At 50.5% G+C, this 18,239-nt stretch overlaps 1 protein-coding gene across 2 annotated transcripts in view; it reads right to left on the minus strand.

Moving 5' to 3' along the window:
• Window positions 1–18,239, minus strand: part of Egln1 (egl-9 family hypoxia-inducible factor 1) — a 40,668-nt gene that overhangs the window by 3,850 nt on the left and 18,579 nt on the right. The window contains exons 2-3 of one of the 2 annotated variants that reach the window (NM_053207.2): window positions 3,225–3,344; window positions 1,581–1,717 (exon numbers count right to left, since the gene is read on the minus strand). In NM_053207.2, the coding sequence (NP_444437.2) occupies window positions 1,581–1,717; window positions 3,225–3,344 (257 nt within the window). The remainder of the gene's footprint in view (window positions 1–1,580; window positions 1,718–3,224; window positions 3,345–18,239) is intronic. The other variant, NM_001363475.1, reaches the window with a different exon arrangement.

Below are 18,239 nucleotides of genomic sequence, written 5' to 3' on the forward strand. Positions count from 1 at the left end.
ACAGCACCTTGCTTGAAGACTCAAATACAGAGCAGAGCCGGCGGCAGGCACCACAGTGCTTGTGTCCTAACACTAGCCAGCAGCTGACTCGCTCTGCCCGGGCTGCTCCCATTCCTACCATGGTCTTTTTCAGGGAACACGGCTATACAGCTAGTTCTGAACAGCTCTTGCCCACGTCCCAGGCTGTCTGTCAACTGCCGATCCGAAGTCTGATATCTGATAAGCGTTTCCCTGAGCCCTGAGTCCTCACGAGCAGACTCTGCTACTTCCCCAAGCTGCCTTCCTCACAGCCCCAGACTCGACAGCCTCCTCTCTCACCCACCTGGAATCTGGCCCGGTGGCCCCTCTCCTGACTGCACCTCTGGCCTCACTGCATGTGCCGTGCCTGGTTCCCAGGTTTCCTGTCAGGGTCCCTATGACTCCAGGCTCCACCAGGCAGCTGCCACCCACTGTGATTCAGTGATGAAAGCCGCACGGGTCAGAAGCAGGAAGAGGACAGATGCCATGCAGGCTCCAGGACCTCATCCATGGCCACCAACCTTGGCCACTGTACCCCAACACTGGGGAGGGTCCATCTCACCAGCAGTTGGCTGCTTCTAAGCCAGAGGGGGGTGGGGGAACCTTTCCTGCCACTTTCCCTGATAAAAGCAGGCACACTCCCTGCAAGCCTGCGCTTCACACTGTGCTTTCAGGGTCTTCTGAATCTTCTCATTAACTGATGCCACATGGGAAACCACCACCACCCTCAAGAGAGTGTATGGATTAACATAGTCAGTTTAGAATCTAAACCTTAAAGTCCAATGAAAGAGACATGAAGAAAAAAACAGACCGATTGCTTTGTGCTGCTATCACATAGCCTGGAGTTTAATATGTAGCCTGGGCTGGCGATAAACTTGCAACAGTTCTGGCGCTGCGATGTCGGGCACACACCACACATGGCCACAGATGTGGAGAGTGATTCTGGTCTGTCTTCCCAGCATGCACCACACACATATGGCCACCACCCCGTCTGACAATTCCTTCTCTCCTCACTTCTGCTCTCTGAATTACTTCTGAAAAACTGCCCTTTTCTTTTTAAGATTTATTTATTTATTATATATACAGTGTTCTGCCTCCATTTATGCTTGCAAGCCAGAAGAGGGCACCAGACCTCACTACAGATGGTTGTGAACCACCATGTGGTTGCTGGGAATTGAACTCGGGACCTCTGGAAGAGCAGTCAGTGCTCTTAACCTCTGAGCCATCTCTCCAGCCCCCTTTACTAGTTTTCTAAGAGCGCTCTGAAAACACCCACAGAATCCTGGAGTGGGCAGTGATAACAGGTGCAACCATGTTGGGGATAGGGGTGGGGTGGGGTTGGGAGTAGCAGAGTTGGGGAGGTCATCTCAGGCAAAGGATGGCTTATTGCAGACTGACATTCCCAGGAGCATGTTCAGATACTCATGATCACTCAAGAAGGTCCTAACGCCGAAAGAGGGCCTGGACAGCAGGCGGCTGCTCCACAGAAACTTCAGGGTCACCCTTCGAACTCTCCCTGCCCTGTCACACTGTCAACCAAGTTCCCGTGAGTGGAACACTACCTTGTGGCGTATGCTGGCTGTACTTCATGAGGGTTACGCCGGTCAGACCAGAAAAACAGCAGTCTATCAAATTTGGGTTCAATGTCAGCAAACTGGGCTTTGCCTTCTGGAAAAATTCGAAGAATACCTCCACTTACCTGGGAAAAGAGCAGAGTATGTCAGTATGCGCCACCAAGAATGGCACCAGGTTAAACAGGCAGCAGGCAGAGTTAAAGGACTCAAAATGATTAACAGGACTATTTGTAGATACAGTTATGTTGTAACTAGCAAGGTGTGACGGTGAGCCGAGACTCCACGGATAGGGCAGACAGATGCATGGGAAAATGCCTTTTTGTTGTAAGCCCTTGCCATAGACAAATATGCACAATTTCCAACCCTATTTGTAAGGTTTGAAAACCAGTGAGTATTTCTAGTCATGCTAAGGAAGGCATGAAGCCACATTTGCCCAGTAGCTTACCTAGTAATGTACTATCAGGAAAACAACCACGGTGCTTTAAACTTTCAACAGATGCTTAGCAAGCAGGTGAGCTGGCGGTCTCTGTTTTTTTAATCTACACTCATTACATAAGGAAGCTGGGGAGGAGGGGGGGGACAACGTTTGGGAGTTGGTAAGTCCCAGGGATTGAACTTAGATCCTCAGGCTTGGTGGCAGTTACCCTAGCCTGCTGAGTCATCTCCCATCCTAACCCATTCTGTACTCAGCTATCCCTGTGTAGCCTGGGTCTAAATTCTAATCGTAGCTGATGTGAGCTCAACTCCATTCATCCCACCCGTGTACCTCAACCTCCGCTCTCTGCGGGGACTGGATACACATCACAGGCAGTACACGGAGTCCACTGAATATCACAGGGACCCTAAATGAGGAGTGGGGGACATGCATATAGATCTGGCCCTTGTGTTTCCGACTATGAGGAAAAGCACTAGACCAAAATCACCAATCTAGAGATATTTAGTCACTTTGAAACAAGGTCTCAAATAACCAAGGCTGGCCTTGGATTCCTCATGTAGCCAAGGATGACCAACGTTAACCTCTGAGCCTCCCAAATGCTGAGATCATAGGTATGCACCAGCAAGCCCAACACACTGCTGCTCCTGAGCGGGTGGACTCAAAGTTGAAGGGCAGTTGAGTGCGTTGCCTGACCTAGAACTCGTTAGACAGTAGACTAATGTCAGCCAGTAGGAATATGGCCTGCTTCTTTGCTTTTGTAGGTTACTGAATCCCAAGGCACCTTGCAAACTCTTAGAGACAGATTGGGATGACAAACACATCCTCCTTCTCCTCACCCCGCTGCTCAAGGAGAGCTGGCTGGTTGACACTCAACTCGAGCTGGAAACCTTCCCTGAACTGGGCGGCCTTGAACTTCTGAATCTTCTGCCTCCACCTCCCAGGCACCGGGATTCCTGGTGTGTTCCACTGGGCCCACTGACACCACAGCACCACCCATAGGTGCGTACTGCACAAGGCATGCTGCTATGTGTTCGTATTAGTGCTTGTTTTCAAGCACAGCATTATAGGTATCATATCACAAAAGTCCACTCTGAGTGTCCAGACTGAAGCAGACTCGAGAGAGGTCTACAGATATCCATGAGGGAAAAAAACCACATCGTCGAAAAAAAACATCTCTGCTGAATTGAGTTGCATACCTTGGCGTCCCAGTCTTTATTTAGATAATATATACATGTCACGCATCTTCCATCTCCATTTGGGTTATCAACGTGACGGACATAGCCTGTTCCGTTGCCTGGGTAACAAGCAACCATGGCCTGAAAAACAAGATAACAGTCCATGAGTGAGCACGGGGAACTCTGATTCATACCCAAGAGTGACTGTTGTAAGATCCATTCTGTGGTAAGGAGAGGTAAAACCATTCTAAGCCATTATAAAAAACACGGCGTAGGTCAGTGAGCAACCCCAGGTCGGGAGAACCTAGCTCAGTGGAAGCTTTGCAGCAATGGAATGAGCCAACATGGAAGGTCAGGGGTCCCAATAGTGGAGAGCCCGAGTTGTCCCAAGCCATTAGCCCATGCTTTAAGTAACAGAAGTTAGGAGAGTTTCTAGGCTTCACTGTCCTGACTGTTGCACACTGCAAACTAAGAAGGCAGGCTTCTGACCTGCTTGGCGGAGTTGTCTTCTGAGCTGGCCTTGGAACCAAAACCTGGGGAATGAACTACCTGGTGCTGCCCCACTCTGAACGGCCAACTACAAATCCCCTCCCATGTCATGTCAGTGAAGGAAAGAAACTCAGACTGGATGGAGAATAAGCCCTCTGAAAAGGAACACGTGCTCTACTCGGCTTATCAAGGCTCAGCTCAGACTAGTCAGCACGGTATACCAAGGGACTGCACCCACAGAGGCGCTGAGTAGAGCTCTGGGTATCTGTGTGTGGTCAACTAATGCCAGAAGCCCTGCAGTGGGGAGGAAAACTGTGCTGTCAGGCTTCAGCGCACACCACTGCTGTGCTCACGTGGAGGGATCGAAGGAAGCTACCAGTAGACATCAAGTCCTCTATGATGGGACTTAGCCATGTGACAAGTGCTAGCTTCTTCCTCCTTGGTATCTGCATTCTTCTTTTGTCAACCCTTCAAGGGAACAAATGTGTGACTTTAAAGTGTGACTTGGGTGTCTTTTTTTTTTCCCCAAAATTCACACCAGTCAGAAAAAAGGCAAGCAGCCATGTCAAAGGTGAAAAAGTCCTGAGAAGGAGTGTAGTGAGCGGGTCTGTGAGCTGCAGTGCCACTGTGACATGTATCAGCCACTGTCTTCCCATCAGAGTCATGGTGGCTCAGATCTGGGCAGAGGTGGGGTGGGGTGGGGAATTCTTATCCACTGGTAAGGGAGAGGGCATTGGGATGACTCTCTAGGAATGGTTGGTTACCTAGTGTTTTCAAGACTTCTACTATGAGATTTAGGTATGTAACAAAGGCTAATCTTAGAATGCAGTCACTGGCTATTCAGTCAGTCAGTCATCTCTTAGAGACTGGGAGACATGTTAAGCCTGAATCCTTAAACACCAACACCACACCTCCCTAGATGCCCTGCCCTCCTGCTCCCCATCACAGGTGGGACGACCCGACCGTGCATGTTACATCTCCATTCTTCCTGACTTAGGATGGACTTCACAAACCTTTGTTTTACTGTTAGTGTTTAGAGATGACAAAACAGCGGGGGGAGGGGGGGTATCCAGACTGCTCAGCAAAGGGGTCTGTCACCAGCTGCTAAAGACACAGACAACACAGCGCTCATGGTGACTGTCACTGGATACCAACTCAACTGCAAGATCCTGCTGCCACCTGGGGTTAACTGAGAATCTGAATCAGAGTGGGTTAGGAATAACCTAAAGTCTGAACTGTCTCCTGGTGTGATCTCATTTCAAAAGGTAAAGCCGAGCCAGGAGGAGGTGGCGCACGCCTTTAATCCCAGCACTGGAGCAGATGGGTGATCTCTGAGTTCAAGGCCAGCTTGGTCTACAGACAAATCCTGTCTCGAAAAGCAAAACAAAAAGTAAAGTGGGTGCACCACACAGGAGAACGGAAGGCTGGGACACTGTGGCAGAACAAGAGGAGCCCAAAAAACCAGGGCGAGAATCAAGAAACACAGGACTGTGGATGCTATTCTGAACGTCAAGGAAAGCCAGGGGTGTGGTACACATCTGAAATTCCAGCACTCAGGAGACAGAGGCAGGAGGGTCAGATAATTACAGGCCGGCCTGGGGAGAGAGAGAGGCACCGCCTCAAACAGAACAGAAATGAGGGCCGGAAGTGACAGGACCCGGCAAGCGGGCACACTCACGAACTCAATGAGATCCATCCCTGCACGACAAGGACTGCAGAGACTTGACATCGCCACCTGCCAAGTGCACTGTAGGCAAGTGCATCCAACACACCAGGTGCAGGGCCTTAGCTCTCTCTCATCTTCCTCCACCTGTCAAGGAAACCAAGGCCAGAAAGGCTAGTGTCCTCAGAGACACGGAGAATCTGGTCCCCGAAGCAAGGCTGGAGTACAGCACTGAAGGGCCAATGCAGTCTCTAAGAGAGATTGGAGTGACAGGAGCCCAGGCAGGGAGACCCAACTCTGCTTTCTCAAGAAGCCCGGTAAAGGATCAAAGAGGGGAGGATAGACCACACAGGGGACAGAGTTGGATGGGACAGCTTTAAAGAAAGTTTCAATTCAATGAAGTCCATTTAATTACGCTAATTAGCTTTCTAGTCCCTGAGATAACAGGCGGCAGTTGGCCTGCCACCTCAACCACCTTGCCTGTGCCAGCTCTAGGACAGGCAGCAGGCCACAGCTACAACTATGGAAAGCTACACTGAGTCCTAAACAAACCTGTCAATCAAAAAGCCGGAAGAGTGACAGTGTGAGTGCCCCGTGGTCCCGTCAGTGTCCTGTCCCTGACCTAACGCTGCAGACAGCAATGCTGGATGTCCCCGCTCTCCAGGAGGAAAACCCCAGAGGAGGCAAGCGATGCAAATACACAAGATAGAAGACCTTCTCACGAGAGAAACACCATGAAGCTGTCTCCTCTCACCCAGGGACTAAAAGGAAAGAAGAGGCCGGCCGGCTGTCGCAGGAGCCCATGGTGTATTCACTTCAGGCCCTGGACAGCTTCCACGTGAAGCTGAACTGAGTAACTCATCTTTGCCCACCCCTAACCCCTTATTTCGGGAGTAAATTACTTGGAAACAGATTGTGTGATGCTGACAGGCTATGAAATTATTCCCACTATAAATGAGAGGAAAAGGTTGGCGGCTGACAGTTCATCCTGTCCAAGCGCCTGTCTCCAGCATGCGGCAGATGCACTCACGAGAGGCTGCGGCCTTCACTCAGGTCAAGCACACCCCCATCTGGTCCTCACAGCCAAACCTGTAGCTGTGCTGGCTTGCTTGTGAGCGAACTTCTTTTGCTCTTTATGAAAGTCTCCCTATGTTAGCCCAGGATGTCGTCACAGTGAAGAGCCTTCTGTGTGGGACCCACCCGAGTGCTGGGGTTCTAGGTACCGACCATGCACACACATACATGCACAGACGGAAGCACATACTAGCTAGGTCTGCAGACTCGTTTCACCCAGTGTGCTGTGGTTCCATTTGGCACTAACTCATGGGTATCTGTAAGAATGTTCGAGAACATGCTGCAAGTGGCTGCACACAGCCCTCGACTGCAGGGAGGATTAAGTAGTTTCCTAAGGCCTCACCTCGCTGGTGACTCAGTGCACCGCCAGCAGCCAGCAGCCTTCCAAGTCTCTTGACCCCTCATTCTCACTACATCCAAAGCAATGCTCTGGGGCCCTCATCCTCTTTCTTCGGAGCCATCTGTGGTTTGGGGGTCATGCGTTTCTGTTAGCCCAGGTTTAATCTCCATAGCCCAAAGACCCTTAAGACCAATAGCTCCTCCACCCTGGTCGCCTGACCAACAGCAGGGTGTGTCGTGTCTTCGGGCAGAGCTGCGATGCCGCCGCTATACAGCATCACATCTGGATATCCCATCACATCTGGATATCCCATCAGCCCAGGCTCACCAGAGTGACCGATGGGGTATAAGAATTGGGGGCCAAGGCTGTAAGGACAAGAATGACTAATAACTAAGCTGTAAACAAATTAATAACAGAGGAAGAACCAACTACATGATCTAGAGAACCTGAAAAACCACTCACTCGTGTGGCTACTAGACAGTGAAATACAATCTGCACAAATTAAATCCCGGCTTCCTTCTTTACAGAGCCCACACCCAGGACCTGTCGGCCTGGAGGAACTGAGCATGCCCCAGCTTCTGTTTCCTTCAATAAGTCACAGCAGTGAAGGAACTCCCCGACCTAACTTTCCTACCGATCCCCGTCTCAATCTTCCGAGTTCTAGGCTCACATGTACACGTCACCACATCTGGCTTAGAGTCTGCTTTTTAAATGGCAAAAACAAACAACAAAACAAAGCAAAAATGCCTTTAATCCCAGCACTCTGGAGGCAGAGGCAGATGGATCTGATTTCAAGGCCAGCCTGGTCTACAGTGTGAATTCCAGGACAGCCAGGGCTACACTGAGAAAACCTGCATCAAACAACAACAACTAAACCAAACCAAACCAAACCAAACCAAACCAAACCAAACCAAACCAAAAAACTCAAAACCAACCAAAGGTAACAGATAACAATCAGGATTTCTCAAGATACAAGTTTGCAGCTATCATTACATGAGACCTTCACAGCATGGGCTGGAGAGATGGCTCAGTGGTTAAGAGCACTGACTGCTCTTCTGAAGGTCCTAAGTTCAAATCCCTGCAACCACATGGTGGCTCGGCTCACAACCATTCGTAATGGAATCTGATGCCCTGTTCTGGTGTGTCTGAAGACAGCACAGTGTACTTACATATAATAAACGAATTAAAAAAACCAAACCAAACCAAAACAAAAAACCTTCACAGAATTCTTCATTAATCCCAGAGCTCCTAGAGGGATTGGCTCTCATTTTCAAAGCCAGCTGTAAAAGGGGAGCAGACAGTCTGGAAGAGTAGCCACCTCTTTGAGTTTTCTTTGCTTTTGAGACAGGGTCTTAGGTACCCCAGACTTGTCTCAAAGTCACTGGTTAGCCAAACGTAGCTCGGATGCCTGCTCCCCGCGCCCGCATCTCCCCATTGCTGAGGTTGTAAGCATGCATCACCAGGGTTTCATGTGATGCTGGGGCTTGAACTCAGAGATCCCTGAATCCTTGACAAGCGCTCCAACTACAACATCCCCAGCTCCACCCTTCCAACAACAAAAATGAAACCTAGCAAGCAAGACGTAGGCAACAAGACTTAGGCCTCTGGCTGGCCATCAGCCTCACACAGGGCCAAGAGATAGGTGGCTCAGCGGTGAAGAGCACTGACTGCTCTTCCAGAGGTCCTGAGTTCAAATCCCAGCAACCACATGGTGGCTCACAACCATCTGTACTGGGATCCGATGCCTTCTTCTGGTGTGTCTGAGGACAGCGACAGTGCACTCGTATAAAATAAGTAAATAAATCTTAAAGAGCACTTGTGGCTATTGCAGAGGACCTGGGTTCAATTCTCTCTACCCACCTGGCAGCTCACAGCCATCTTTAAATCCAGGGGACCTAACGCGCTCTTCTGGTCTCCTTGGACACTGCACACATGCAGTGCATGGAACATATACTTAGGCAAAACATTTATACACATAAAATAAAAATTAAAAGAAATGTTAAGAGTTTTTAAAGCAGAGAAGGACACAGCACAGAATATCAGGGAAGGGCCGCGAAGACAGTTCATAGCTGTGTTCTCTGGCCCCGAGACCAGGTCGGACAGACCACAGGACCACGGCTGGCTGTGTACAATTATTTAAAGCGTGTGTGCTTTCCAGGAAGGGAGTGTGAAAGGAAAGACAATTAGGAACAGAGGGTCTGCCACAGCCTGCACCTGAGTAATGTCTGCACCATTCCTCACTGGTCAGGTCATTCTGGACCGATTACTTGTTCCCCTGTACAAACAACAACAGCAAACTGCCTGCTAGGCACTCGAGCAAACCAGCCCGTGAGAAGTGCTAGTCACTGTGCCTGGTGCAAAGACCACAGGGACAGCAGCTGCACCTAACAGCTGCAGGGCCTCTGAGGAGTCGGTCTCCATCCTGGGCTCTTTCTTCACTGACCTGCCCGGAGGGGAGCGGGCATGGGAGCCAGGTAGGCATTCATCGTCATTATAACCTCTGAGAGGTCTTGCCAGGCCCAGGCCCACCCGATCCTCACAGTGACTGGATAAGAGCCTGTTCTGTGGAGGCATGGCCAGAACAGCAAGCCGACCTGAGGACACACAGCCCAGACACCTGGCCAGATGGTGAGCCAACCTGACCTGGGTCTGTGTGCCTTCCTGTTCAGGCAACTCTGAGGCTAAGCACACGCCTAGCATAATATAAACGTTTATTTCTCAAATGAGAGGCAGAAGATGGCTGCCCCCAGCTGGGCACCGCTGCCATGCAGGAGGAGGAGGAGGAGGGCACCGTGCCCAATGTCTGCCCCATGTGGAGGGGGCCTGGATCACCTGCCCGGCCAGCCTGGCAGCGATCGCCCTGCTGTGGCCCAGCTGAGCATAGCCTGAGTGTTATCTCTTCCTTTTGAGATTACTCAATCCTAACAGGACAGCCTCAGAGAAGCTCGTCCTGATAAGAAAATGCCCGAAATAGGACTGGGCTTTTTATTTCCTCCTTCAAAGGTATTATGTAAATACTGGGTATGGTTTTGCAACTATTATCACAGAAGTCAAACAAAATCAGAGACATTTCACAGTCCCTAGAGATAAACTGAAAATGAAACAATCCAACTAGAATTCCACAGACCCAAAGACTGTCAGAAATAAAGACTTGCATGGCCATCTATAAAGCTAAAGGCTGTTTATAGGGTTAAAGCATAAAGCAGAAACATTTTAAAAGCTGGGTATGGTGGTTTAACATGCCTCTAAATACAGCACTCTGGAGTCCGAGAGCAGCCTGGGCTACAACAGTAAGTTCCAGGTCAGCCTGGGATACAGAGTGAAACCTTGTCTCAAAACCCAAAAATGTTATATAAGCTACCTTCAAATTTTTGGGTTAAGATATATTAGGGAGATGGGTTGGAACAGTGGCTCTCAGCCTTCCTAATGCCGCAACCCTTTAATTCAGTTCCTCATTTGTGGTGCCCCTCCCCCAACCATAAAACTATTTCATTGCTATTTTACAACTGTAATTTTTCTGCTGTTATGAATCATAACGTAAATATCTGATGTGCAGGATATCTGAATGGGGGACTCCCAAAGGAGTCACAACAAACAGGCTGAGAACCACCCGGCCGGCAAGATGGCTCAGTGTCAGTGGTTGAGCCCACTGGCCGCATTTCCAGAGAACTCGGGTTCTATTGCCAGCAGCCACGTGGCTCATAGCCATTTATAACTGCAGTCCTAGGGGATCTGATGCCCCTCCTTTGGCTTCCACGGGTACAAACAGGCAAAACATTCAGCCAGGCATGGCAGCACACACCTGAAATCTCAGCGCCTGGCGGGCAGAGGCAGAGGCAGGCAGAGCTCTGTGAGGTCAAGGCCGGTCTGCTCAACAAAGAGTTCCAGAACAGATGGGTACACAGAGAGACCTTGTCTCAGTAACCAACCAACCAACCAAACAAACAAACAAAGCAAAGTAATATTCATGTATATAAAGCAAACAGAAAAAAATGTAAAGGGAGAACACTGAGCTATCCTTATCTCCCATGCTGTCACCCCTCAGGCTTCCTGCACTGTGATAGACCAGTGCCACCCAAGGTCATGGCAGTAGAGAGGGTACAGCTAGAAGCTGGCCAGGCCGGGGCAAACTTCAGTCCCACTTTGCACTATGCTTGGAGCCAATAGCACACACATTTACAGGGCAACTGTGAACAAACTAACAAGACCCTCTCCCCACCAGCATCTGCCTGTGACTCTTCAGTGTGGGTCTCACTGCCACCATCCCTCAGTCCCTGCAGGGTCCTGCCACCTCTAAACAGCCGGTGGACTGCCCAGCACCTACCCACTGTCATGAGCTGTGTCAGAGACTGGGGGATTCCTGACCCTCGTCCTCAGAGCTCCATTTGGGTAAAATTCGATGCTCAGATTTGCTAGAGGCTAATCAAGTGGTCCTCAATCTGGGTCATGACCCCTTTGGGGGTCAACCAACCCTTTGAAAGGGGTTGCCTAAGACCATCAGAATACACAGATATCTGCATTACGACTCATGACAGTAGCAGAATTATAGAACCACTGGGCTAAGAGGAGCTCAGAGCTGAAGACTGTAAGAGGCTGGGGCGCACCCTGAGATTTTAACTCTTAGAACCTCAACTTGTTGGGGCTGGAGAGATGCTCAGCAGTTAGAGCACCGGCTGCTCTTCCAGATTCCCAGCACCTGATGGTGGCTCACAACCGACTGCAACCCATGGGATCCAATGCCGCCTTCTGGTGTGCACACATGCAGACAAAAGCCACACACATAACATACATACCTAAATAGACCCTTTAAAAGTTCAATTTATTATTATGTGTGTGTGGGTGTGATCCTGTGTGCCACTGTGTGCCAGTGCAGGTCAGAGGGCAACTCTGGAGTGTTTGGATTGAACACAGGTCACTGGGCTTACACGGCAAGCACCGTCACCTGCTGAGCCATCTTGCTGACCTCAGACGAGGGTTTCTGCCAAGGTCATTGGAACAGACATGTTTGTCTCTTCTCCTAGCTCCCGGGTATCACTTTAAGACCACTGAGGCTACCCTGATGTCACAGAACAGAACCAGAGAGGCTCAAAGCTCTCTGCCAGCGACAACAGCCAGGTTATTGGTCAATTTCCTTCAGGATTGCAGAAGCCAGTTTGAAAGCCGGAGCGCTGGGCTCTGGCCTCCTCCATTTAACAACCCTTCACACCCTGGTCTCAGTCAGCACCCAGGAGCAGGTGACTCAGAACAGAGCAGCTCAGCTTAAAGGACCTGGCTCTTGTTCCTAATCCTGGTTCTGCCAATTAGCAGCTACGTGACTGTGGGCATTTGCCGAGGCATTTCCTCATCTGTAACCTGACTTGACATGGCCCCAGAGGCAGCCTGGAGGGTGCGCCAATGTGCACCAGCTGCTCAGCCTCCGCCTGACCGCGACGCACAGGAGCGGCTGCCGATCCCCGAGCAATTCTCAATCTCGGCCTTCAAGGTGCCAAATCTCACTTCCAGTGGTGTCAAAACCCCACACAGCAACAGATTGCTTTCCAACTTCAAAGAGTTATTTATTTATTGTATGCATATGAATCCACGATTGCTGTCTTCAGACAAACCGAAGAGGGCACTGGATCCCATTACAGATGGTTGTGAGCCACCACGTAGTCGCTCGGAATTGAACTCAGGACCTTTGGAAGAGCGATCAGTGTTCTTAACCTCTGAGCCATCTCTCCACCCCACCCTCCTACCAACCCCTTATCCCCCACCCCATTTTCCAACTTCAAATCCAGCATCTCCTAATCTCCCAGGCCTCCTCCTAAGGTCTCCCCGTACAAAGTACTAGCAGTGGGGCCAGACCTCTGCCCTTGACACTAGAACCCTGGGAAACCTGACAATCCCAATATCCTACTGCAGTCTAGTAGCAAAGTATGCATCTCCCCGAATGTATAGTGTGATGGTTTGTATATGCTTGGCCCAGGGAGTGGCACTATTAGGAGGTGTGGCTTTGTTGGAGTAGGTGTGTCATTGTGGGTGTGGGCTTTCGGACCCTCATCCTAGCTGCCTGGAAGCCAGTCTTCTGCTAGCAGCCTTCAGATGAAGACGTAGAACTTTCAGCTCCTCCTGTACCATGCCTGCCTAGATGCTGCTGTGCTCCCACCTTGATGACAATGGGCTGAATCTCTGAACCTGTAAGCCAGCCTGGATTAAATGTTGTCCTTATAAGAGTTGCCTTGGTCATGGTGTCTGTTCACAGCAGTAAAACCCTAGCTAAGACAGAAGTAAACCAGGAACCATCTGCTTCCACCCATAGGTGCAGCCTTTCTTTCCACTGGCTTCAGGGGAACCCCTTCCTCACCCCTTCCCTGTATCTCACCTCCTTGTGCCTCCCTTTCTCTCCGCACCTATGACAGACGAATGCTAGCTGGCCTTTCCTCATCCTCACCCAGCAAGCACACTCTTTCAGAGGAGCCCTATCTTTGCAGCAACTGCCCCGAGGCTGCTTGGCACCAGCAGGGGTTATCTATGACTGCATGCATGTTTACAACTCAGTGTGCCTGACCCTGACCCTGCAGACCTTCTTGGCCACTCTTATCCTCTTGTTTCCTCGGAATGGTTCCCTCAACCCTCTTATCACTCTCTCTCCTGCCACTGTCTCAGCCCACGGCAGAGGGCACATGGCATGAAGTTATTCTCTCCACAGAAGGCTGTGCCTCCCCCAGGGCTTCAGAGATTTTAGCTGCAAGCACATCACCAGAGACCCTTGTTTAACATGTGTGTCCTGAGTCTGGGTTGACGGTGGCCTGTGGTTTTGCATTTCCTTCAATAAAGCCCTGCAGCTGGTGTGCGGGCGGCCCTGAGGAGCAGGGCCTCGTCTCACCCTGTCTGAGAAGCACTGTCTCATCGCACCCTGCCTCTCCTCAGAGCCCTGCTACTCGAAGCCCAAGCCATGACCTCCTTCACGTGACCTTCAGTAACTGTCTCTCCATCAGTGACTTCCTTCCTGAACGTAAAACAGACAGACGTTTTATCTATTTTAAAATAAATCTTGTACTGTCCTTCCAGCCACAAGCTTTGCAGCTCTACACAGGCTCCGCAGGCAGGTTTCTGTGAAGGCAAGTCTATCCTACCGTCCCCAAACTTACTTGGCTAAAACCTACAACGTTCAGGCCAAAATAAATAGGCAGCAGTGATCTTCCCTGGTAAGCGCTGAATGAGTCTTAAGCTTTAACAACGTATGCCTATTGGGTGCTTCAAAGCTTGGCGTCAGACTGGACACTGGCAGCCTGGATTCCTGTCCCACGTGGACTGTTGGGCTCTACTTGCTATGCATCTGTATGAGCCCTGAAAACCCAGCTTCACAAAGACATGACATGACCCAGAGGTTCGTGGCCACCTGCCCAACATAATGATGGTATCTGCTTGGAATGCAAACATACCCACAGACGCTCTAGGAGTTTGCCAGAGCTCTGGGGTGTCTGGGAGCAGTGTTTGGGAAAGAGTCGGTTAAAGGAGTCCCGAGCCTGAGCACACGCATGCCTGGGAGGCTGCTGGAAGTGCAAATGTCCAAAGAAGGCTGTAGGAGGCTTGGTGTGGTGGAGAAGGCAGAGAGGAAGCAGGATCAGTGACAAGAGCCCAAATGAGTCAGGGCTGAGGTACTGTGACTGGGAGGCTGTCTCTCTCTCCACCACGAGCTACAACACAGAACACAACAGTCAGCAGGCTCTCCTATGACAGAAAACCTAAGATGCCAGCAAGGCACTGACTATGTTCAGTGGTAGCTTGGCTCTGTCCTGGTGGAGCAAGAAGGACACGACTAGATAAGTGGAATTAGGAACCAACAGTAGCTGGGTGGAGGTGGCGCATGCTTTAAGCCCAGCACTTGGGAGGCAGAGGCAGGTGGATCTCTGAGTTCAAGGCCAGCCTGGTCTACGGAGTAAGTTCCAGGACAGCCAGGGTTACACAGAGAAACCCTGTCTTGAAAACAAAATAGCAGTGGACTGGGGATGAGGTTCGGTGCTAGAGCACCTGGCAACTGATGCTAGGTGTTGGGTTCAATACCCACCACTACAATGAGGACAAGAAATATCAGTGGAAGATGGGAAGAACAGATACTATGCACTGGTCCAAACCAAATCCTGCCTGCTGCTGCTGGCTTGCTGTGTGATGCTGGCCCTAGTGTCTCATTTGATTGGCGGAATCTTACTTTTCTTGCTGCTGTGACAAAATGCCTAAGAAAACCAACTTAAATAAGGAAAGGTTTATTGGCTTGCAGCCTGAATGTAGAGTCTGCCATACAGGGAAGGCATGGTGACAGGAGCCCAACCAAGGCAGCTGGTCACACCGTGTCCATGGTGAGGAAGCAGAGGGAGATGGCTGCTGGCGCTCAGCTCACTTATATTCTCAGTCCAAGGTCCCAGCGCATGGGATGGTGCTACCCACACTCAGGATTCATTGTCCTGTCTCAGCTAACCCAAACTAGACATTCCCTCATGGGCATGTCCAGGGGTTTGTCCCGTAGGTGACTCTAGAGCCAGTCAAGTTAGTAGTCAATGTTAATGATCACCACTGGTTAGTGAGCTGACTGCATCTGTGTCACAGTTTACTCAGAAGCCACCAAGACTCAGACCCTGTCATCTCTGATCACCTTCATAATCTTGCAATAAAAGAAACCTCCCAGACTGGAAACTGGATCTGGAGCAAATCCCAGGTTAGAGAGCAGATGGGTGCTATCTAGAGCTCAGACCCAAGTCCTCGCCAAGGAATCCCAGGTCTTCTGGCTCTTTGATAGCTGTTTTATTTTTATTTCTTTGACAAGACATTTGTTTATTTCATGTGTCTGGGTGTTTTGCCTGCATGCCTGTCTGTGTGTCATATACTGTCCTGGTACCTGTGAAGGCCAAAGGAGGGCACCAGACCCCCTGGAACTAGAATTAAAGTGGTTGTGAGCCACCTTGGTGGTTGCTGGGGCTCTATCCTGGGTTCTTTGAAAGAGTAGGCATTGCTCTTGAGCACTGAGCCATCTCGCCAGCCACCCACCTTCTTGACACATCACTACATGCTATATAAGACAGCGAGGCTGACACTGTACCAGTGTGTCCTCCAAACCGCTGAGAAGAAAGGTAACAGAGAAAGAACAATCAATTACAGAAAGCCAAGGCTGTTCCCGAATCCTGTGAACCAACAGGAGAGAAGGCAGAGGGGAAGGCAGGTATTGTGCTTTGCACATCTACTCTCCCGATGACCACAACATGGGGGTCATCAAAGCACTAATGAGACACTGAGGCAGGAGACTCGCCGGCACTGTACAGCAGCAGGACAGGTTCAGAATCCCAGCTGCCTGACACCAAATCCCGTATCGTCCGGTTCCTGAGTTCCTCAGTCTGCGGCACAGCGCCAACGGACCCTCCTCCAGGGACGAGAGCGGCCGAGGGGCTGAGGAGGCAGAAGGGCTGGACAGAGGAAGGCAGATCTGTCTCCCAACAGCACCTGAAGGAAGGCGCACATCAGGAAGTGTAAGGAACAGAGTAAACACAGGTAGACAGTGTTCATACTGCAGATACCCCGGGGAAAGCCCAAGCATTAAAACGGGGGTCAGTGTGGTGAAGAACACAGTGTCGGTGGTTTGGGGGATTAAAGTCTTTCTTCTATGTAAACTTACTGGTTAGGAGAGGTGCTCAGAAGAGGAACTAAGCATTCTGGATGCATGCCTGAGGCAGAAACCGAACTTGGTAGACTTTCAGCTGAGTATGTGATAATCCCCAGGGATTTTGTTTTAATTTACTGAGAGAAGGCAGGATGGAGGGGGGAGGAGAAAGAGAGAGAGAGAGAGAGAGAGAGAGAGAGAGAGAGAGAGGAGAGAGAAGTTGTGTGTAGGTGAAAGAACAACTTTTAGGGGTTAGTTTTCTCCCCGTCGTATGTAGGTCCCGGGGATGAAACAACTCTGGTCATCGGGCTTGAGGGACAAGCAGGTTTAGCTGCCGAGTCACCTTGCCAGCCTCAGCCTTGGACTCACTGGAGGGATCTCAACTTTCACGGCCTCAGAGCTGACAGTCACCACTCTGCCCGTGCAGCCCACACTACCTGATGCAGCCTGTGACTGAGAGAGTGATCCGTTCAAACAACCACATCCACACGAGCGAACTCCCTCAGTGACTGATAGATATTTTTCCTTGAGAATTTGCCCGTCTTGGCTCAAATAACATTTCAATGGGACCTTGCTAAAAAAGTGATTTCAGGCCGGGTGTGGTGGCGTCCGCTTTTAGTCCCAGCACTCGGGAGGCAGAGGCAGGTGAATTTCTGAGTTCGAGGCCAGCCTGGTCTACAAAGTGAGTTCCAGGACAGCCAGGGCTACACTGAGAAACTCTGTCTCGAAAAACCAAAAAAAAATAAAAATAAAAAAAAAAAAATAAAGATTTCAGAAAGGAGCCAGGGAGAAAATGCTCGCTGCACAAGGGTAAATGCCAGATCTGATTTTGGGTCCCCAGCACCCACGAGAAAGCCTGGCTGTCAGCCCGCCATCCCAACACCAAAGAGGCAAAGACAGGTATAGCCCTGACGCCTACTGACTAGCTACTCCAGCAAAACCAGTGAGCTCCAGGCCAACGGGAGACTCCATCTCAGAAAGTGATGGAGGGTGACCACGACACCTGAGGTTGAGCCCTGAGGTCCTCGTGCATGGGCATGCAAACATGCACACGTGCTGAACTACCGTGACAGCACCAGATCTCAGCAGGGGCCCCAGCAGTGTGGCCTCTCTTAGCTGCACAAGGAGTACCACGCTGCTTTATCAAGGACAAGGCGTCCTTTTACTGAGATGTCATCCCCCTGCCTCAGCTTATCTACTTGCAGATGGTAGACACTTGGGCTGCCTTCTATTTTGTGCTGTGGTAAATGAAAAGCGCCCATGGCCACACGGGTGAGGATCAATGAAACGGCCATGCTGTCGTAGGCAAGGATGAACGAAACCCCCATGGCCACATGGGCCAGTTCTCACTTCTCTTTGCAGCCGCTCAGCAATCGAATTCCTGGCTCACATCATGGGTTTATATTTAACTCTCTGAGACACAGCCAGCCTGTTTTTCTAGAGTGGCGGTACCATTTTGCATTCCTCTAAGCAATGAACACATGTGTGACAACCTTCTGTACGGTCATCAGCTCTATCCACATCCCTGGTACCCCGAGCCTTCATCCTGGTGCACGGTGCCTGCCTGCGTGCATGCATGTGTACTAGCCTCCCGCTGTGGTTTCTGCTTCCCTAACAACCAGTCAGATGAGAGACAGGACTTTATGAAGCCCACGTGGCGCCAAATTCCCGGTCCTCCTGCCTCCAGCTCCAACATTCTAGGATTACAGGTGTGTGACACCAGACCTGTTTATGAGGCTCTAGGGATTGAACTCCCAGCTTCATTCATGCTGAGCAAGCTCAAGGCTGAGTAAGCCACATCCCCTGCCCCCTGAGGATCTTTTAACACCCTCGACCACG

The sequence above is a fragment of the Mus musculus genome, chromosome 8 (genome assembly GCF_000001635.26).
Source record: "Mus musculus strain C57BL/6J chromosome 8, GRCm38.p6 C57BL/6J".
In the NCBI taxonomy this organism is placed as follows: Eukaryota; Metazoa; Chordata; class Mammalia; order Rodentia; family Muridae; genus Mus; species Mus musculus.